The 23,460-nt window shown below is 36.5% G+C and overlaps 1 protein-coding gene across 3 annotated transcripts in view; it reads right to left on the bottom strand.

Moving 5' to 3' along the window:
- Elp3 (elongator complex protein 3) overlaps nt 1-23,460 on the bottom strand; it is a 292,722-nt gene that overhangs the window by 148,558 nt on the left and 120,704 nt on the right. For all 3 annotated transcript variants that reach the window (XM_090401875.1, XM_090401873.1, XM_090401874.1), the window contains exon 10: nt 1,760-1,886. In XM_090401875.1, the coding sequence (XP_090258001.1) occupies nt 1,760-1,886 (127 nt within the window). The remainder of the gene's footprint in view (nt 1-1,759; nt 1,887-23,460) is intronic.

Raw genomic sequence — 23,460 nt, 5'->3', positions numbered from 1 at the left:
GTGGAGAGAATTCGGTAATTAATTCAAACAACTCTGGCTGTCAGAATTAATTTTAAAAATTATTAAATGAAATAAGCAGCAACGAAATAAGTCAAAAAGGAATTTGTTAGGATATTGCAAGAAATCCTACTATTACTTAAATTACAACAATTAGGATATGCTAATGGCAGACACTAGAGAGTAGTGCATGGTGGAGGTGAGAAGGCAGATAACCAGTGGTGCCAACAGACCTTATGCATGGACTGCTGCTGTTTATTTGTTCATTAAATTAACTGGGAATGATTTGCATGATTGGAAGGAAAATATCTGGTTGTTTGCTGATGCTGATCCAGCTGAAGCTTATCTAAGATTATAATTTCTTACATACATTGTCAGATGTAGATAAGACCTTTTGACTAAGTGTTATAGATAGATATTATATACACATTCTCAGACACTATTATTAGATCCAATGTTCTTATACTTCTTCAAGTCCCTTCCATCATATGCTGCTTAAGGTTGTTATCGCTAAGTAATTCTATAAATTAATTTCTCCTCACCTTACACACTTTAGCCTCCATCCAGTCTATACTGCCATAGTAGAAATCACCCCATGATGATAGTCCACTTACAGCTCACAGTCCTCTTCAGATGATCCTGTTCTGTAGCAGCACCCAAATGTATATTTTTCTGTTAACCTCTATTTCACACCAAACTCACTATTGACACTACCACCGCCACTAGAGATTTCTACTTTGGTTGGATATCCTCTGTAATCATTAGTAGGATGTGCCTACTAATGATTGGAGGTGCCGATACAATAATAATAATATCAAATACCATACAAAAAAAAAAAAAAAGAATATATAGCATTCAGCTACAAGTTCTATAGTTTAACTTGACTATACAGAAACTTCCTATTCAGCATTTATTTTTTTTTATGTGGCTCCCACCACACAAAAGGATTTTGTAAACTATAGTACATTCATACTATGTGTGTGTGGGTTAAGTGCTTTTTCTATTAATTTTATATATATATTTTCTGTATTTTTATTTATTTTTTATGTAGCCCAGAAACCCAACATCCTTGACAGGAAGGATATTGGAGAATAAGTATGCTATCTGCTTAGCCGACACCACATCAAGGAGAGAATTATTTTAATCCTACTTAAGAGTACAGTATCCTGTGTTCTTAGTTACTAAAAACGTTTAAACAAGTTAAAAGAATTTAATTTTCAAAAACAAAGATTACATCCTTTTCTTAAAAGGAAAAAAATAATAAAAAAATAAAAAAATTTCCTTTTCTTAAAAGGAAAAAAAATAATAAAATAAAAAAAAATGGCAGCCTTAGTTCCCACAATGAGTCCAAGGACTTCTTGGAGGTGTTATGTAATAATAATAATCATGTGCAGAATTTAGTGTACATAAAGATTAGCAAATTCTATGAAAGAAAAGCAAAAGCAAAGAAAAGCAAATTCCATTAGGAATTTGCTTTTCTGAATCCAGAAACTAATGACATGAACTGTAATTCATCATCCTACTGACAGAATATTAGCCAAAAAAATTTACTATTAAACAACATCTTCTTGAAAACCTTACAAAAGATCAATTCAATAGTGAATTAGCATTTAATTTAGATTATTAATGACATTTGTGCAAATATGCTGAACAACAAATTCTCTTATTAGCAATTATTTGTGTATGCATTACTTTCATTGTATTTTTCATCCATTATCATCCATTATTACTAAATTATATATTATCAAAAAAAAAAACTTACAATGAACTGCTCAATGTCCCTTTCTAAATCAACATTTGGCAAATTTGGCATCATGTGAGATACAACTTTGAATCCAGAATCTTTTGCTAATTGGAAAGATTCACATACTGCCTTCACAGTATGTCCTCTAAAATCAATAATAAAAGTAATTAATTAAAGAACTCTATCTTGAAATACATTAAGCTTTTATTGAAGGAATGATAAATTTGTATGCATATGAATGTTTTGCCTGCATTTTTGTTTGCCTTCCTCAAGTAAGTATACTAAAAATATTCAAACTGCAAACTACTAAGAATAAAAAGTATACCACATAATTTATTAAGATAAGCAGTTTCCTTTATTAAATAATACATCTACCAATTTGGGTGAGTCATTTGTTCTATCATATTGAATTTAATCATACATGACAAGAAATTATATTCTTATTTAATGCTTTACCAAAGTTTAAGCAAATGATTTGCATGTGATCTATCTTCACAAGCAAACTTGGGCTGTTAATTGGGCAAAGGATTAAACAAGAATATATTTACTCTGTAACAAAGTGAAAAAAAAAAAATTTCCTGCAAACATAAATTTTGGATAAAGTGAAACATAAATAACATTGTGCCGCTTTGTGACTCTCCCTGAATCATGCTCACAACTAATTGGGATTAACATTTAAAATGGTAGGTTATGTACTTATGTTGTACACATTATCTATATAAAGGATTCTTAAGGGTGAAAGCTGTATAACTGAGAGGAGACCTCCACATAGCCTTTAAAGGAATGCAAAGAACTGATCAGGGCTTCTGACCTAATGTTCAATCCTCACCTTCTTGTGGTGCACCTTGTTGGGGATCTACCTAGATACTGAACGAACGAGGATGGGCTGGCAATTTGGGATTTACCCGACCAAATTGTATTCTTATTGGTTAAACCAAAATAAAAAATGATGGTACAACAAGACAAAATTTCATGCCGGCTGGGGCGTCGCCCGGTTAAACAAGGCCCCCATTGTTTTCGCCAGGGAACCAGGGCAAACAGTGAAAAGTCAGCTACTGGAACAAATCTTAAAGCACACCCCAACTCAACATCACCAGAGTTAAAGATCAGTACTATCAACATAAGAAGCCTGAAAGGCAAAGAAATGGAGCTAGCTGAGGAATTAGATAAGTACCAGATCGACATAATAGGGGTGACCGAAACAAAAAAGACAATAACTGGCGAGATCTTTATGAGCAATAAATACAAAATGTTATATGTAATGACAATAACATTTTGACAATCAAGGAAATGAAGGGATAGCCATAGTATTCAACACTAAATACGAGGCTAATCTTCTTGAATGGCAGGCAGTGTCGAGTAGAGTGATGTGGACAAATATCAGAATGGGAAACTGGACAATGAGACTTATTTGTGCCTATGGTCCCACAGAAGGTTCTACTAAGGTAGAAGTGGAGGAATTTTTTGAGGCTCTAGAGAAAGCTACTGACACAATGAAAAAGGAAAAGTTGGTCCTTGTTGGGGAACTAAATAGCAGAGTAGGAAGTGACTGTCAGACATACAAAAATGTTTTGGGAACATTTGGAGAAAAGGGCAAAGCTAATAATAATGGCAAATACCTGTTGGATTTCTGCTCATGACATGGACTCGTTATTACTAACATAAACATCTCATTGACTATGTTATTGTTGATAGTGATGTTTTCTCACTGGTGCAGGACAACAGAGTGTACAGAAGATTTGAAATTGGAAGCGATCACTATTTAGTCTTGAGCAGGATAAAATTGAATTTCATATTGAAAAGAATGACATGTAAGAAAGTTCTAAAGCGAATAAAAGTTGAGCAGCTCTCAGATGTGAACTGTCGACTAAAATACACAAAGATTATTGAAAAAAAAAGGAGAGTTTGAGAATAAGAACCAAACCTTGGAGATTCAGTGGCAAACGTTTAAGAAAACTCTGATTCATTCAGCCAGAGATGCATGTGATGAGGTTGTCTGCAAGGTTAGAAAAATCAGGACTCCATGGTGGACACAGGAAGTTAAAGAGGCAGTGAAGGAAAAGAAGAAAGCACATCAAAAGTTCCTGGCAAATAAGTCAGCTTGTGCTCTTAAAGAATACAGAGACAAATGTAAGAAAGCTAAACACTGTGTAAAACTAGCTAAACAAAAATCATGGGAGGACTTTGGCATGAACATAGAAAATAAATATCAAGAAGGTGGTAAGATATTCTGGAGATCGTTGAAAAAGCTTAGAAATGTAGGAAAGAGTGCTATAAAAGGAGTTAGAGATGATAAAGGTGACATGAAAATGGGAGAAAAAGATATCCTTGAAGAATGGAGTAATTACTTCGAAAAATTGCTAAATGAAACAAGCAGTGATAGCACAGTGGTAAAAAACACTCAACAGGCATACAGTCAGGAATTACTTCGAATACATATACATACTTGAAGACAATTACATATCCATACTTGAAGTAGAAAAAGCTATCAAAGGCTTGAAATGTGGAAAGGAGCAGGAGTAGATGATATTCGACCAGAAATGCTGAAGTATGGTGGCATAAGCGTCTTATAGTGGCTGCACTGCATAGTTCAGAAAGATTGGACAGAGGGACAAATTCCCGATGATTGGAGTATAGCTTTAATAGTACCCATATATAAAAAGGGAAATAAACCTGAATGTTAGAATTACACAGGTATTTCCCTACTGAGTGTTCCTGGTAATGTTTTTGCAAATAGATTTGAGAAACGATTGAATAGGATAGTGAAAGAAAAGCTTGGTGAAGAACAAGCTGGATTCAGTCCAAATAGAGGCTGTCAGGATCAGATTTTCATTTATGACAAATAGTAGAGAAATCGTGGGAATATAACAAAGATCTGTATTTAAGTTTTGTAGGCCTGCAAAAGGCATATGACAAAAAGCATATGATTATATCAAGCAATACGTAGTCTTTATTTGAGTTCCAATCAGTAGTTAGAATTGAAGGAAGAACAGGTAAATGGTTTAATGTTAAATCTGGTGTGAGACAAGGATGTACATTATCCCCTCTGTTATTCATTATCTATATGGATCACATTATGAAGGAAAGTGGTAATAAACATGATATCAGAATTGGAGATGTTAATGTCATCTCTTTGCTTTATGCAGACGATGTTATACTTCGTCCGCTACAAGTTTGCAAGAGTCCCTGACTAAATTGAATAACTGTCGTAAGAGATATGGTATGAAGGTGAGCATTAAAAAGACAAAGACAATGAAAATAGGTAGAATCGTTGAAAATGTCAGCTGTGTTGTGAACGGGGAACCTGTGGAACAAGTAAAACATTTCAGCTACTTAGGCACGATTTTTAGTGAAGATGGTAAATTAAATATGGAAATAGACAACAGAATCAACAAAGCTGGTATGGTAGGAAGTCAATTGAATAAATTCATATGGAATAAGAGAGAAATTAGTCGGAAACCTAAATCAGCTGTATACAAGACAGTGTTCAAATCAGTTTTAACTTATGAATCTGAGAACTGGGTCAGATGTAAAACACTTGACCAAAGACTAGAGACCGCAGATATGAGAGTCCTGAGAAAGATTAGAGGCGTAAACATATGGCATCAATGGCAATATCATATTAAAAAACCATGATATTAAGAAAGAACTTGACATTGTCAGCATCCAGGAATGCGTTAGCAGATCTAATCTCAGTTGGTATGGTCACTTGAACTGAATGGGCCAGGAAAGATTAGCAAAACAAGTGTTCTCTGCCAGGTTGGCAGGCAAACGACCCAGAGGAAGACCAAGATATAGGTGAATTGATACGGTACAAAGTGCCTTAGACGATAGAAATATAAGATTTGATAATGTTGGATTCTTGACAAGTAACAGACTGATTTGGAGGAAAATTGTAGATAGGAAGTTAGTAATGATGTAAATTTTTCATGTAGTACTATCATATCCTGTACACCCCTTGAGATTACATGTCAGGAATTTGATGATGACGACGTTTTCTATATATATGATCTTACTCGTTGCTTATTTTTTTTCTTTCTCTATTTTGGATATACTCCTACCTTCCAAAATCTATATTCCTTTGACTTGAGAGTAATGGGAATATTTGTTTAAGTTATCGACTGTGCCACCCATTCCTCGATATGGTTTTACCATATCGAGGAATGGGTGAGAAATATGATACTTCAAGTAGGTTGCAAAATGTCTGACAACTATATAAAATAACCCTTGAACATCCCCAAGTTGAAAATAACCCTTGAACTCTCTATACCAAATGTTCCTGTTTAGGTTCGATTTTTTTTTTTAGGGATCAATGCATTGCAATAAGAATAAGATCAGGCAAAATTCCACATAAGATGCAACAAAAAATTTAATTAATCAATAAACAGAGATATATTTTACACTAAAAGACAGGGGATTGTCCTGTGTAAAATTTTCAAAATACTAAGGCAAAAGATGCATGTATCTTTGCTTCAATAAAGTACACGTTGTGTTATCTGTTTAACTCAAGGAAATATCTTTAACAAAAATTCTCAGTATGTGGAAAAGCAGCGTTGTAAACATATCACGATCAATACAACAATTTCTAGAATTAGCTAAGAAAAGCCACACATGAATATATACAATCATTAGATTAAGCTATAACATAAATCTTTCCCTAGGAATTAGCTAAACTCATTCATAGATGCATCAACAATTTCTCGACAGAATGAGTCTTTAAGTATATTCAGGCTATTAATGTCCCACTTAATTGAATTGTCAGTTCATTAACCTATCCTTAAAATTGTCACACAGTCTTAACAAAATAATATTCAAACTCACATGGGCTGCCTTCTATAAAGGCGCATCCTTCAATTTCTAGGAAGTCGCTTCCTATGATCCTTTTTTTTTTTTTTTTGTTATTCTTTTCTTCTAGATCCTTGGATTATCGGCAGCTCATCAGGTCAGCTCGCAGGAACTTGGGTGACTTTTCATCGGTGTACTAAACACACTGGCAAAGGGTCGCAATTTGTCAGGGGCTTCACGAACTCAGTAGAGCGGAATAGCTCATGGACAAGTTAGGCTGCTTGATGGCCTGCGGCATTTCTCCCTTTGACCTCCTGCTTCCCTTCTTCGGCTTTCTCCTTGGCACATCAGGGCTTCACTCAAAAATTCTTACTATGTCCTCTCCCTCTTTGTCTCCTCCTCCCGTCTTATATCTGCCTCGGTTCCGAAACCCTGGGTTCGGTTTTTTCAACGCCGTGCATTCCTTGCATGCACTTATGCGAACCCCTTAAGTTATCGTGTGATTCCTGATTCCGGAACTTTCGCCAATCCCCTTCATTCTCCGTCTTCATGTTCTATTTTTACTAAATAATTTAAGGAAATTACAACGTAAAGCAGGATATACATTAAAATAAATTTTAACATACTTCAATATTTCGGCAACGTCACGTTGCCATTTTCAAGGAACTTAAGAACAAGACACGTGCACGCAGGCACAACAAACAGTAAGTGAGGAAGAAGCAGGAAGCTATTATTTCTCCTAAAGTCCTGATGGAGCCCCCTAGCAGGCAATGTTGGTATTCTTGGACGAATGGGCTGAAGGTCTTCTGATGTAGGTTTCTCAAATTTCAGGCAGTCTCATGCAGCCAAATTTGTTGAGGTTTGGATTGTTTCTTAGGGCTGAAGCTGATTCCATGAAAAGCCTTTCATATTTGTATTTACTACAGTGAATTATCGTTGCTTTCTTCCACCATATTCTATGGCAGGTATCCAGCGCACGGTCAGCAAGACCAGAGTGGTTGTATTGGTGAAACTGGATGTAGTCCTTGTGTTCTGAAATTCTGATATTTGCTGTCCTCCCAGTTTGGCCAAAGTAGGACAGCTTACAACTGCAAGGGACCTGGTATACACCAGGTAGGTCTAGTGGGGGAGGCTGGTCTTTAGTAGAGTGGATAAGGGATGCCAATTTTTTATATGGTCTGTAACATGAAGTTAAGTCATGTTTTTTTAGGATTTTTGTAATTTTTTCTGAGGTGCCTCGGATATAGGGTATGGTGATGGATTTATAGTAATCCTTGTTGTGAGGGGCAGGTTGTGGTTTACTGGTTTCAATATTTTTTGTATTTTTTTTTGGGGGGGGGGGGGGGGGTAGCCATTGGCTGAGAAAGTGTTGAGAATGTGGTTTAGTTCTGTGGTTAGGGCACTGTCATTTGAACAGATAAGTTTAGCCCTGTTAGTGTCTTAATGACTCCATATTGCTGCGAGGAGGGGTGGTGGGATTGTTGGTGAATGTATCTGCCTGTATGGGTGGGTTTTTCTATAGATTGAGAAAACCAAGGTTCCATCATGTTCTAATCAGATTAAGTCGGCTAGCGGAACATTCGTTTGAATCTTGCTGCCCCCTTTCTGCATTGACCTTGAGGTTACTTAGGATCGAACTTGTAAACAAAATTTCAAACGGCTTTCCGACTGTAGGGGGTTTCCTTTAGCCGTGAAAATTTTACATCTTTTGTTTTTTCAAAGAGATAGCTAATTCCCATTGGGCTGTACACATGCTACATACAATACTGAATACTAAAGGAAAAGATTCTTTACAGATTTTCTGGGTTTTTACCTATCTGTAAAAACTTGATGTATTTGTTATGCAAAATTTCTTCTTGCTGCATCAAATTTTTACAATGGCCCACCCTTTCTAAAAAAATTTTTCATACACTGAGATATGGATGACAAATTTTTTTTATTATCATGTTTCTAGGTCGCAGGTCGAGGTTTCTTTGGGGGGTATAGCACTCCGTCTTCTCTGCTCCCTTCATTATTTTAATACATTATGCCTTGACATTAAAAAATATCGTGTCTGAAAATGTTGTCGGGTTCTTCTTGGGTCTTCAGCCTCTGCATTACCCTACCCTAGGAGATTGCAGTGCTCGAGTTCATCATCGTCAAGGACTTCCTGATTCACAAACCTATAGCGTTGGGCTTCGTCCTTCTCAGATGTGTTATCATCCCTTTCCCCCCCGTTTAATATAGCGTTTACTTCTCTTCCTTCCCTTTTGCTGGTTTGGGCTTCCTTTTTTCTAATAAAGAGTTCAAGGAATCACCCAAACACACACGCACACGTCAGTCACTTCTCCTGTTATACAGTTTTATTCTATCAGAATGTATGACTGTGATTCTTCCAGGGTTCTTTAGGTCACGAATCTTAAAGTTCACTGGGGATGTCTTTTCTAAAATCTCGTAGGGACCCAGAGTGCTTTTCTCAAATTTTCCTCCTTTCCTCTGAATTGATCTTTGCTCTAGGAGGACAAAGTTCCTCAGGATCAGCTCCTTATATTTTCTGAGCCTGTTTATATATTCTCTGGTTTTCTGCGAGCTAAGTCTGCTCGCCTCCATTATCAAGTCATGAGTGATTTTATTTCTCTCGATCAAGTCGTTTAAACACTCGTCTATATCCGTGAAGCCGGAGTCAATGTGGGTGTGTCTTAAATCGAAGGGAAAGCTCGGCTCAAATCCGTAAAGGACTACTGCCGGACTTTCTCTAATTGTTGAATGGATGACGGTTCTGCAGAACAGAGTTTGTGGCAAGTAGGTATCCCAACTTGTCACTTTGTTGTCTGCAAGTTTGGCTAATGTGTGCTTTAGGGTTTTATTAAGCCTCTCACACATTCCGTTCCCTTGGGGGTGATAGGGGGGTAGTAAAAATCTTTATTTTAAGAGTTTTGCATAGCTGCAGCATTATTTCTGTAGTGAAATTTGCTCCCTGGTCAGACAGGAGTGTTTGAGATGTTCCGTATCTAGACATTATCAACTTCAGGAATTTGTTGGTTACAGTCTGAGCAGTTTGATCCTTCATTGCTACCGCCTCCGGGAATCTGGTGAACATGTCGATTGCTACTAGAATATATTTGTTTCCCTTCTGTGTGGTGGGAAGGGGTCCGATTATGTCCATGGCTACTGCTTGAAAGAGCCGGAGAGGAGCAGGAAATGAGCCTTTCCTCTAAAACTGGCCTTCTTTTGACAGATGTGGCAGGAGGAAATATACGACACTACATCCCTCCTCATTCCCTTCCACAAATATCGATCGGAGATACGTTGCCACGTGCGCCCAAACCCCTGGTGCCCTGCCAGATCAGAGCCATGGAATGTGTGGAGTACTCGTAAAATCATGACTGCTGGGACTAGTATTTTGTCTCTCCACCTACCCATTTCCTTCTGTTTGGATAACAGAAGCCCATCATCGTCTACGTGCAAGGTTTTCAGGAAGGAAACTTCACTTGGCAGTGGCTCCTTCTTCTTAACCTTGTCATATATTGTGCTCCACATGGGATCCTTTCTCTGGGCTGCTATGATGAGGTTTTTCTCCCATGATTGAAGATGGAGGGGTTTATTTTTGTTCTCCATTAGGCTTTCTTCTAGCTTCTCGATGTTGTGTATGGGACTGGGAATTTTATAGGTATTACTCAGCTCATCATTTCCATCGTTTGGCGTAAGAGATCTAGATAAATAATCTGCCACCACGTTTTTCTTACCGGGGATGTATTGCGTATCAATATTGTATTCTTGGAGTTCCAGAGTCCACCCGATAATCCTCTGGTTTTTATCTTTCATTGATGATAGGAAGGACAAAGGCTAGTGATCTGACCTTAGTATTATGTTTTGTCCTAACAGCAGGTATCTGAACTTCCTAAATGAGAATACTATTGCCAGAGCCTCCTTTTCTATTACTGAATCTCGGAGGACGAGAGTTTTCTACTGATGAAGGCTATAGGCCTGAAGTTGTCTCTTTTATTCTAACACCAAGGCAATGGCATCGTGAGAGGCGTCTGCCGAAAGAAAAAAAATCTCCCCAAACTTGGGGTAAGAAAGGACTGGGGACCTCGTTAGCGCTAGATTCAGAGCATCGTAGGTGCCTTGCTGTTCATCATGCCACTTAAATTTTACCCCCTTCTTTGTCAGCTTAACAATTGGTTCCATTAACATAGAGCAATTAGGAATAAATTTTCTATAAAAATCTATCATCCCTATATACTGCCAGATTTGCCTTACTGTTGTAGGGATCTTTGCTTCCAGGATGGCGCATGTATTGCCTTGAGTGGGGATTATTCCATGCTCACTCATCTTATGACCCAGGTATTCCACCTCCCTCAAAAAGAACTGACATTTGGAATATTTCAGAGAGAGTTTGGCCTGGCGCAATCTCTCTAATACAGCTTTTAGTATTTCCTTATGAGTGAGTAGATCTCGCGAGTAGACCAGTAGGTCGTCTTGAAAACAAATCATGCTTTTCCTAGAATACCGGCAAAGATCGAATTCATTAGGGACTGAAAGAACATGGCAGAGTTTCTTGCACCCTACGGGAGCCGACACAGTTGATACTTCTGCCATCTCAAATTTCAAGTTTGCATTCTCAAGTCCTATCAGCAGCTCCTCAATCTTACATAAGGGGAAATCAATAGGCCTAGTGATCTTGTTTACTTCCCTCAGGTCCAGAACACATCTGAGACCGCCATTTGGTTTCCGTACTAGGATATAAGGGCTGTTCCATTGTGAGCTTGATTTCTCGATTATTTCTGCCTTCTCATATTCCTGTAGCATAACTTGTAGTTCCTCCATTTGGTTGACCGGTGTTTGATATTGCTTAATGTGGACTGGCTTATTTGTGGTGATCTGAACGGTATGCTCCACCAGGTCCGTGCAGGACAATGAGGTGATTTCCTCAGTAAAGACCATATTGTATTTTTTGAAGGTTGTGAGTAGAAACTCTTCAATCATTCTCCTTTCTTCCGCATTATCAGTTTGATGCATGGCATTTCTAATTAATTTGCCCTTCCAATCAGAGGCTTCTTCTGACTGCCTTGCTGCCTTTATTTCGAGCACTATACTTGTCTCATCTTCTTGTTGATGTTGTTGCCAAAGGCTTCAGGATAAGGACACCAGGATGGACACAAGAAATTAAAGAAACAGTCCTGGAAAATAAGAAAGCATATCAAAAGTTCCTAGCAAATAAATCAGCACATGTCCTAAAAAAATACAGAGAAAAATGAAAGAGAGCTAAGCCGTGTAAAAAAGTTGCTAAAGAAAACTCATGAGAAGACTTTGCTAAAAAATATAGAAAATAAATATCAAGAAGGTGACAAAATGTTCTGGAGGCTATTGAAGAAGCTTAGAAATGGAGGAAAGAGTACTATAAAAGGAATCAAAGATGATAAAGGTGACATGAAAACTGAAGATAAGGATATCCTTGATGTCTGGAGTAATTACTTTGAAAAATTTAAACAAAGCAAGCAGTGACAGAACCCATACTAGAAAATTTTCAAGAGGAATGCAAAGAGGAGTACATATCAATACTTGAGATAGAAAAAAAGCCATCAGAAACTTGAAATGTGGAAAGGCAGCTGGAGTAGATGATATTTGACCAGATATGCTTAAGTATGGAAGTATAAAAGTTGTGCAGAAGGCCTTTTTAGGTCAAATTCCCAATAATTGGAATAATATATATATAGTACATATCTATAAAAAGGGAATAAAACTGAATGTGAGAATTATAGAGGAATTTCCCTACTAAGTGTTCCAGTAAGATTTATGCAAACATACTCGAGAAGAGATTGAGAAAGATGGCAGAAGAGAAACTTGGAAAAGAACAAGCTGTATTCAGACCAGTCAAGATCAGATTTTCACTTTTACACAAATAGTTGAGAAATCGTGGGAATACGAGAAGAATCTCTACTAAATTTTGTAGATCTGTAAAAGGCATATGACAAGGTGCCCAGAGAAAAGCTTTTCAAAACACTACTATTATACGAGGAGAATGGAACATTGTACAGAGCAGTGCATAATCTATATTTAAGCTGTAAGTCAAAAGTTAGAATAGAAGGAAATACAGGAAGTCAGTTTGATGTAAAATCGAGGTAAGACAAGGATGCACATTATCTCTTCTCTTATTCTTCATCTGTATGGATCATATTATGAAAGGAAGTGGCAACAAGCCTGATATCAGAATTGGAGATGTCAAACTTAGCCCTTTGCTTTATGCAGGTGATGTTGTACTCCTAAACACATCTAGTGCAGGTCTCCAGGATTCTGAAACTAAATTGAATAACAGTTGTAACAAATTTGTCATGAAAATCAGCAATAAAAAGATCAAAATTATGAAAATTGGCAGCAGCATAGAAAACTTCAGCTGCATTCTTAATGGAGATCCTATAGAACAAATAAAATATTTCAGCTATTTAGGCAGAAATTTTAGTGAAGATGGAAGGTTAAATTTGGAAATAGACAACCGAATAAGCAAATCTAGTATGATAGGTAGCCAGATAAATAAATTTATATGGAATAAGAGAGAAATAAGACAAAAACCAAACTAGCAGTATACAAGAAGGTGTTTAAACCAGTTTTAAATTATGGATCTGAGAGTTTATTTAGAAATAAAGCACTTGATCAAAGACTAGAGACCACAGATAGGAGGTTTCTGAGAAAAATTAGAGGAGTGAAGTGAACTGATGGCATCAATGGCAGAATCATATTAAAAATAAAGATATTAGAAAGGAACTTGACATTATGATCATTCAAGAATATGTCTGCGGACCGAATCTAAGGTGGTATGGCCACTTAAATAGAATGGATGAAGAAAGATTAGCAAAACAGGTGTTTGATGCCAAGATGGCAGGAAAGAGAACCAGAGGGAAGGCCAAGGTCTAGGTGGACTGATTCAATTAGAAGTGCCTTAGAAGCACAAAATGTTAGATATGATACTATTAGAGTGATCACAAGTAATAGACTGATTTGGGGGAAAATTGTTGATAGGAGATTAATAATAATGTAAACTTAATAATGCAGTAATGTCAGAGTAACCCGGACACTCTTTGGGGGTACATATCAGGAAATTGATGATGTGTTCTTCAAGATGAATGTTGGCAGCTCTTCCAGTCTGACCATGACAGTACAGGTTACAAGAGCAGGGCACCTTATAATGCTAAACTCAGAGGGAAGGGAGCTAATCTTTAGGAGAGCAGATAAGAGCAGCTAACTTCAAACAGAGATTGAAAGCAGTAAGATTATATTTCTTTAAACTTCTAGCTAATTTTTCTGAGGTCCCTAAATATAGGAAATAATAATGACATTGCTGCAATGTCATTATTATGTGAGATGAGAGGGATGTGAGACACAGCAGGGAAGAAGTAAGCAGTTCATTTTATCAGCATCATAGCCAATGGATAGAAAGGTGTGAGGAATAAAGAGAGAGAGAGAGAGATATCAGTTGTAAGAGAAGTCTTGTTTGAACAGAGGTTGATAACTGTTAACTAGGGTTTTTATAATACCATCTTGTTGGGGTAGGGGAGTATATCTACCTATGTGAGTAGGTTTCAATAAACAAAGAAAATTGTCTAGAAAAGACAGACTATTGTTACATTCTTCTTTGATTGTGAAGTGGATTCTAGGTACTGCTGTTGAGGTGGAAAAGGAATGGGTCTGAGCTGTGTGGCCAAATAGAAAATACATTATCTTAGAGCTTTTGGAAATGCTCCATTCAGAGACTTAAGCAATGTCTGGGGGGGGGGGAGATAAAGTAAAGTTTCAGAATATAAGGATACTGGGTAATAAAGAAGGGGCGTCAAAACCAAACATAATATCAGTACTGCTCAAAACTAAATTCTGGATTAAAGATTTGAAGTGGGTGGAATTTTTTATATAAGATGAAGATCTTATGTAAAAAGTAACTCTTATTTTTTCCACACTATTATAAACACCACATCTGTTCCTATGTTCACACTAACATACTTAAATAAGAATTTACACAGTTATTAAATTCGTGTAAATGTCTTTCATTTGTGAAATGATTATATATCATAACAATAAATACATAGTAAAAATAGTAATATTAAATAAACTTAATTATTGGGTTGCTATTTTAATCACTGAACATTTATGTTATATTTAATGATATTTAACAGTTTATGATTACCATCTGTTGCAATGAATTTTGCAATGACAGCAGAGGAACTCTTGTGATTGCATACCAATTATTGTTGCTCCTGCATGTTCAAAACCATCACTTTGGTTAAATGAGAAAATAGATTGCTCAGCTACCTCCTTAAGCACTACATAAACTTCTCTCTTTATAACAGAAAAATGAAATAAGTGACTAAAAAAACAGGCACTGTATATTTCTCAAGTGGCAAACTGAAATACACAAAAATCTCGCTTAATGCGAATTCGATATGCACGATAATCAGTTAGCATGATTGAGTGAAATGATACTATTTCCCAATTTAAGCAAGTGATTAATCAGTTAACGTGATAACGCGAATCAGTTAAAGTTATGGGAAATTTTTTGTGTCAGCAATCTGCAGTGAGTAGAAAAGCTGGAAGTCATTAAGAGACATGAAAGTAGTGCGAGTAATACAATGATTGTGCAAGACCTGGGACAAAGCGAGTCTACAGTTTGGACTACATTTATTAAATAAGAGCAAAGAATACAAAGAACAAGGAAAAAGTTGCTACTGTTTCTTTAAGCATGCAGATCACCCAAAATAGAAGCCTTTAATAGAAGAATTAATGATTGAGATGGAGTGTCTTCTATCACTCTGGATTGAGGATTATAACTAAAAAAGAATACCTCTTAGTACAGGGAATATTCAGGCAAAAGCTCTCAATATTTTTACCTCATTGAAAAAGACCAAATTTCAAGAGGAATGTGAAAGCTTTATTGCGAGTATAGATTGGTTTTTGACTGTTTTAAAAATCCAACTGGACAGCATAACGTAAGAATAATTGGGGAATCTGCTAGTGCGGATAAAGATTCTGCAACCAAGTTTCCTGAATAATTGCAAAGGATAATTCAGAAGGGCGACTTATCCTTTCACAGTCCAATTATTCCTATTGTTTATTGTATTTGTTTAATGCAATTTTGCTTAGCACGCATTAATTGATGGATTAATTAATCTCATTAAGCTAGGTTTTCCTGTATATCTACTCATATAGAAATACAAAAAAATGTATACTGTCTTAAAAAAAAAAAAAAAAAAAAAAAAAAAAAAAAAAAGCAATTTATAAGACATCAGATGAATCATTGTACATTTTAAAATACAGATAAGTAAAGGTAGACAGATGTGTGAAAAAAAAAAGTTTAAAATTTCATAAGCATTGACTAAAGGGTGGTACCTACAATAGAGAAGAACCATTGAAGTTTATTTAATAACATTGTTTTGGTGGGTTTTTTTTTGTTTTCTTTTGTTCTGAGATCTTCCCATGAGGACAGAATAACTTATAATCAAGGGCTTTGTCTCTAGACAATGAAAAAATATTCCAGAAAAGGAAAACTTTATTTTCAGAGATGCAAAAACACTTCTGTGTTATGTTGCTTCATAAATAATCCCAATAACCAATAACATTCTCCTTATTTTTTTTTTTTTTTTTTTTTTATTCAGGTTGCTTTTAATTTTACTTTCTTCCTGGTTCTGAAAATTAAAAGAATAATAAAAATGTGAAATTTGTATTAAAAAACATAACAGAAAAGTTAACATGCTCGATTTTTTTGCAGTCAAACAGTTATGTTTCTTTTGGTAAGGCAATATTAATTATCTTTTCTATGAACGTTTTTTTTTTTCTTCTGTGCACTTCCCAAGTGTTTTAATGCTTTACATTATGGACAATTTCTGTTTCATTTTGCTTGAAATGCAGCAGTGATATAATGAGACAGAAATGCCCATTTTTGAATAATGGTTTTGTCAGTATTGCTGGCATAGAGAAAATTTCCTACAGATTGGAAAGTAACCAAGATTTCAAGATCTTCAGGATAACACAGATATTCAAGGGATTCATACAATAACAAAAAAAAAAAAAAAAAAAAAAAAAAAAAAAAAAAAAAAAAAAACTTAAAATTTAAATGGGCAGCTGAATGTTATGCACAAATATAAGATTTAGCAGGATTTTTACTGTGCATAATAATAAATGAGAAAATAGTTCAGTAATAAAAAAATCAATTATAGAAAGATATTTTCTAACAAAAAACTTTTAAAAAAAAAAGATTTCACCAGAAACTACCTAGCAGACAAGCAAAATAGGGAGAGCAAAGCAAACAGAATATACCAAGACTAAAAATGGATAAAACTGTATGTAGTTCAATTATTGAAAACATGCAGTAGCCCAAGGAGATCAGAAAGGGAGGATTTTTCAAAGGTAAAGATAACATAAATATAAAAAACATATAAACACTTGTACAACTTTTCAGAAGTGTGAGAAACTGGAACAAATACAGTATATAAAACTATATCAACTCCATAAATACAGTGAACTGAACTGGTTGACTAAGTGGTTAGCTTGCTGTTCTCCAACAAACAGCATACAAGTTGAAATCCTGCCATGAATGTCACTGAACATCTTTAGGTGAGAAATTAAATTCATTGCCTGTAGGACAGTTTAAGAAAACTGTCCTACTGTAGGCCCAAAGTGTCTTGAAAAAAAAAAAAAAAAAAAATTCGATGTTTGGGTTCCAGATTATGTAAAATATATATACAGTCATCGCTCGACTTTATGTCCGTTTGAGTCCATTCGAAAATACATCCATGATCCTATAAGGGAATAAATAACATCTTTGACTATACTTTCGATCAAGACGCAAGTGTAAAGTAAAAAAGTTTTTATTTAGCAACAATTCTTCATGAGCAGTGGCAACAGCACATTCAGCAGCAACCTCCCTCGGCAGTCGGCACGTGTCTTCAACAGTTTCTGTGCTGATTTTGTTTGAGAAATAGGTTATTTGTGTATTTATCATTAAATATTTCACAATATTTTGTGCAACATGGTCCTACACGTCCAATCAAAAAACCTAGTGAAGAATCACAGAAAAACAGGTGAGCAATTGATCTTGAAACAAAGTTGCAAGTTATAAAGCAACATGAAACTGGTAAGCCAGTCAATGTGATCACACAATTTGATCACATGGCCATTTTGAAAAATAAGGATAAAATCGTAGAGGCTGTGAAAGGATCTGCTTCCATCAAATCGACGATAGTGACGAAGCAACGACAAGGTCCTATCGGTGATAAGTAAAAGCTACTTGCATCATGGATAGAAGACCTGAACCCAAAGTGTATACCCTTAACACTATGACTACAACCGCTAAGGCACTAAGTCTCTTCAACCTGTTGAAAGAGAAATCGGGGCCCGATTACAACTACGAATTCAACGCTTCTTCTGGTTGGTTAATGAGATTCAAGAAGCATTTTGCACTGCATAACGTGAAAATGTATGGTGAATTTGCAAGTGCCAATGAGATGGCTGCCAAGGAGTTTGTGGAGAAATTGGATAAAATTATTACAGAGGAAAATTATTTGTCACGGCAAATATTTAACATGGATGAGATCTCCCTGTTTTGGAAGAAAAAGGCCCAAGCGAACATTCATACACAAAAAGCTAAAATCTATGACTGGTTTCAAAGCTCTTAAAGACCACATTACAATTCTGTTAGGGGTTGATGTGGCTGGATATAAACTAAAACCATTTATGATATGGCACAGTGAGAATCTACAAGCCTTTAAAAACATTATGAAGCATACTCTTCCAGTTCATTATTGGAGCAATAAGAAGTCGTGGATGACTCAAAAATTGTATGCGGATACTTTAATCAACTGTTATGCGAGTGAAATGGAAAGCTATTGTGTGAAATAAAATGCAAATTTAAAATTTTATTAATTCTAGATAATGTTCCAGGTCATCCGTCTTATGTCGGTGATCTTCAAGTTCAAGGTCCTGTTTCTCCCTCCAGACATTACTTCATTGATCCAACCGGTGGATCAGGGAGTTCTTGCAGTGTTTAAGGCTCATTATCTACAGAGAACTTTTTCACAAGCCATTTCTGCCACTGAAAAAAATGACCAGGCTCTCATGCACTTCTGGAAATCATTCAATATTTATCACGCTATTAAAAATATTGCTGTAGTTTGGGAAAAGTAATCTCTCAATGCATGAGTGGCATATGGATAAAGACATTAAAAAGGTTTGTGTATGATTTTGGAAGTTTTGAAAATAATGAAGACCTTTGTAAATTGAGTGAAGGAATAGTGGACCTAGCAAACAATCTGAATTGAATAATTAAATAACTAAATAATTAAAATAAAAATTAAAAAAAAAATAATAATGTAAATAACTTTAGGAACTTTAACCTTAGCTACTTAGGTGGTGCTTTGTGAATATAACAGTTATTGTTTAATTAGCTTTGTACCTGTACTGATGATGCCTGTGAACACTCAGGTGAAAATTCTACGAATAAAGAATAATTGACGTGAGTTAATTCCATTATTATAATAGTAAGTATAGTTCACCCAGCAATTAGAGATCCTTCGACACTTCTGCACATGTCAGAAAAAGGAGAATCCATTCCGATAATAGGGTAATCAGTCCGTATTGTGGGATGAATTGTTTATTATTACAGGTCAGAAAATTAACTTCTCTTTTATGATCATTGTAGTTAACTATGTTGCTTGTATAACAGCTGAAAAATTTTACCTATAAAGCATGCGATTTCGCGTGTTGGCGACCAATTCGTACGTCCTTCATTTCTTTCTCCCCTTCAGCATGAATCGACTATTCTTGGCAAGACGCCAAGCAGAGATCTACAAACGGTGGGCGAACTATAATATGTCTACTCACAGTATTTCCTTACTGAAACTTATATCGAGACTTCACGGAGAGTCTACTTCCAAACGATGTGCCAGATACGGTAAAGTATTAGTTAAGAAGGCGAATTGCATTAACAGAATAATATTCCTAAAGCAATGTAAGTTGGCTCAGGTTATTCCTACCTACTGTAAACTAAAAGAAGTTTTTAAGTCTCAAAGAGCCCATCGGATTTATTTAAAGGCCAGTAGGTCACTGTTAAATTGTCAGCTACAAGAAGCAAAGAAATCTCTTGCCCTTCTGAACAAAGAAATAATAGATATCTAGAATGCTATAGAACCAGTATTAGAGACTGAAAATTTTAACACCATTTTACGGATTTCATTGATGTCATAACGAAAGGTTTTTAATGCTTTCCGTGATAGATTGAAACGCAAGTTTGATTCACTGGTGAGCCACCCCAAATCTAGCAATACTGTTATTGATACAGATAGAGTAGTGATCAACGTATCAAGCCACCCACTGAAAAACAGTGAACGTTTCATTCTGTCAAAAGGGCATAATTTTGCCGTTGCTCCGAATAAAATACCCATAATAGACTTTTTCCATAGTATAGACAGAGATATTCGATCCTTACCCCAAAAAACAGCTAACAGAACAAGATTCGAGTGTGCAAAAATTCTTTTTAATGCCAAGCCTTCGCGGCCGAACCTATCGTATGCTGAACAAAAAGCACTGAATTCACTAAAAAAATAACAAGAACCTAATTATTACGAAAGCTGACAAAGGGAAGGCTGCAGTCATCCAAGACAGAAGAGAATATGAGAGAAAAATATCACTGTTACTCCATGACTATTCGACTTATAGGCCCCTCACTTCAGGTCCTACCGGTAGTAATAAAAAACCTTAATGTCCTTATAGAAAAAATATCGATATGGGATGAAGATAAAAAGATAACACTAAAGACCTCCTTCGGGTGCCCACTGAGATTATATGGTCTTCCAAAAGTACATAAGCCAGGAATTCCATTAAGACAGGTTGTAGACTGTATAGGTTGTCCTACTTACAAAATATCTGTCAAATTTACTCACTTCTTCAACTAGAAGAACTGCTACATATATAAAAAATTCTGTGGACTTCAGAAATAAAATTTCCGATCTGCATCTAGACGATTCGGAGATTATGATTAGTCTAGATGTTGTTTCGCTATTTACGAATGTTCCGTTGCCGGACAGCATAGAATTACTACACCAAGAATTTCCTCCAGACATTGTCAAATTATTTGAATTTGTAATAAAGTCCGGTTATTTTTCCCTTCAAAAACCAGTTATACCAACAAATTGAAGGGGCAGCAATGGATAATCCAATTTCTCCTGCTATTGCCAACTACTTCATGGAGCATTTCGAACAGCGTATCTTTAACAACATTACACCCAGACCTAACATTTGGTTCAGATATGTGGATGACATTTTTGCCATATGGAAGGGCACCTCGGAAGAACTACAACTGTTTCTCTCAAAAATTAATGCACTTCATCCAAGAATCCAGTTGACCCTAGAAATAGAAGTAAATAAGTAGTTAGCATTTCTAGACCACTTGATTCTTTGCCAACCAGATGGTTATCTACAATTCACAGTCTATAGGAAAGAGACTCATACAGGCCAGTAAATCAACGCTGAATCACATCACTATCCGAGCCAAAAGGCAGGTACTATAAAAACACTAGTTCATAGAGCCCACTCTTTTTGTTCTTCAGAAGAACTTTTACAAAAAGAATTACAGTATATTAATTCCTCCTTCATATCCAATGGCTATAAGAAGTCCTTCATAAAAAGAACTTTAAGTAGTCGCGCTCCAGCATCTTCTTCAAGTACAGAAGAACCTACACGTATACCTATCCCCTATATACAAGGGATTAGTGAACGCATAGCTAAGGTGCTAAAACCACTAAATATCTGTGGCTTTTTGACCCTTCAGAAAAATCTCAACTTTCCTAATGTCTCCAAAGGACAAGTGGATAAATAACACCATTAAGCTTGAGCTGCAAAAAAAGAAACAACTGTGGAGGGAATTTAAAGAAAGGGGTGACCTGCATGCACATGAACGGTATAAAGTGCAGGCCAGAAGGGTAACGAGTGTGGTAAAAACAGCAAAAGCTGATTATGAAAGGAAACTAGCTACGCAAGCAAAAGAGAATCTCAAGCAGTTCTTTCAATATGCTGCAAGCAAGAAAAAAGCTGTACATGGCAAAATGATTTTAAGGAATGACGATGGTAAGAAGGTCACTGAACCAGTCGATATAGTGGAGTTACTGAGCGTGCACTTTGCAAAAGTATATCATCCAGGTGGAGACATTGAAAAAATGAAGGAGCCATTAGTTTATATGGGAATTGTGATGAATGAAGTGGAGGTGAATAGTCTGTTATAGAACCTTAATGTGAATACATCTGTGGGATTCGATGGTATACCGGCACGGGTCTTGCGTGAAGCGGCTAAGGAATTATCAGTGCCCTTGACCATGTTGTTTAATCTGAGTCTCGGTTCTGGTTTAGTCCCGAAGGCGTGGAAATAGGGGAAAATAGTTTCACTGCATAAAGGAGGATCCAAGACTATGGTTGCAAATTACCGACCGATCAGCATATCAGGAGTTGTTGTAAAGGTCTTGGAGAAAGTAGTCAAGAGAAAAATACAGGAATGGATTGATGAAAATGAGATACTGTACAGGGGACAGCATGGCTTTGTAAAGTGTCGATCATGCCTGAGTAACTTGCTCAAGTTTTATAACAAGGTGACGGCTGAACTGGATAAGGGAAATGGGTTTACAGTGATACTGCTGGACCTGGCAAAGGCGTTTGACAGGATACCACATGGAAATCTAATCCGTAAACTACAACATATGGGAATGGATATAGGGTTGGTGAGATGGATAGGTGGGTGGTTGATGGAGAGATATCAAAGAGTGGTTTATTCGGGAGTGGAGTCCAAAAGACGGCCTGTGACTAGTGGGGTGCCGCAGGGTTCTGTTCTTGGACCACTGCTGTTTAATCTGTTCATTAATGATATAGGGAAGGATCTAAGTGGAACAATTCATTTGTTCGCTGATGATGCAAAGTTGGGGAGGGCGATAGTGAATGCAGAAGATGTCAAAGTCTTGCAGGATGACTTAGATAGATTGGAGTTCTGGGCTAAGGAGAATAGATGTCAATTTAATGTGACAAAATGTAAGGTTATGCATTTTGGGATGAAAAGATTAGCAGCAGTATACCACATGGGTGGAACTGTATTCCAAGAGATTGATGAGGCCAGGGACTTGGGAGTGTTGGTGGATAGGGAGATAAAGTTTAGGGGGCACATTGCGAAAGTAGTTAATCAGCTCATCAACTCACTTGGTTGTTGAAAAATACCTTAACGAGCAGAGACAAGCAAGTTATTGTACCTCTGTACCGAGCCTTGATAAGACCTCATCTTGACTACTGTGCCCAGATTTGGTCACCTCGGTTCCTTCTTGATGGGGAGGAGGTGGAGAGGATCCAGAGGCGAGTGATTAAGATGATAGCAGGTCTATGGAATGAACCATATGAGAACAGGTTGAAGATTTGTGGGTTGCAGAAACTGTTTGATAGGTGGAAAAGGGGAGATATGATTGAGACATTCAAATTGCTAAAAGGATTCTATAAGATTAATTCAGAGGATATTTTTGAGATCAGGACTGGTGGTGGGAGAACTAGGGGACACCTATGGAAGCTGGGCAAGAGTGTGGTTAGCAGGGGAGAGCTGGGTTCTCTTTACTTTTAGAGCGGTAAATGAGTGGAATAAGCTGCCAGAGTCTGTTGTGGGTGCTATGACAGTGAGCGAGTTCAAGGCAAGGTATGATAGATACTTTGAGAATGTCATATAGTTGTGTGGTCATGATATTTAGGGCCTCCCTCGATGAGTCTAAGGACTCCCTGGAGTAGCCTGAAAATAATAATAGAATACTTTGGTAACGAGAATTAATCATCCAAGTAGTTGGATCTGGTTTTGAAAGCCTGCATGGTTTGATGTGGGTCTATGTGTAAGCATAAAACAGAACAGAATAACATTGTAGACTGTGTATCTTATTATAAGTTTTTGTTAACAA

The sequence above is a fragment of the Typopeltis vanoorti genome, chromosome 12 (genome assembly GCF_054136105.1).
Source record: "Typopeltis vanoorti isolate ZY-2024b chromosome 12, IOZ_Tvanoo_1.0, whole genome shotgun sequence".
NCBI lineage: Eukaryota > Metazoa > Arthropoda > Arachnida > Uropygi > Thelyphonidae > Typopeltis > Typopeltis vanoorti.
Note: the sequence above shows the minus strand (reverse complement) of the source record. Positions and strands in the feature narration are given on the sequence as shown.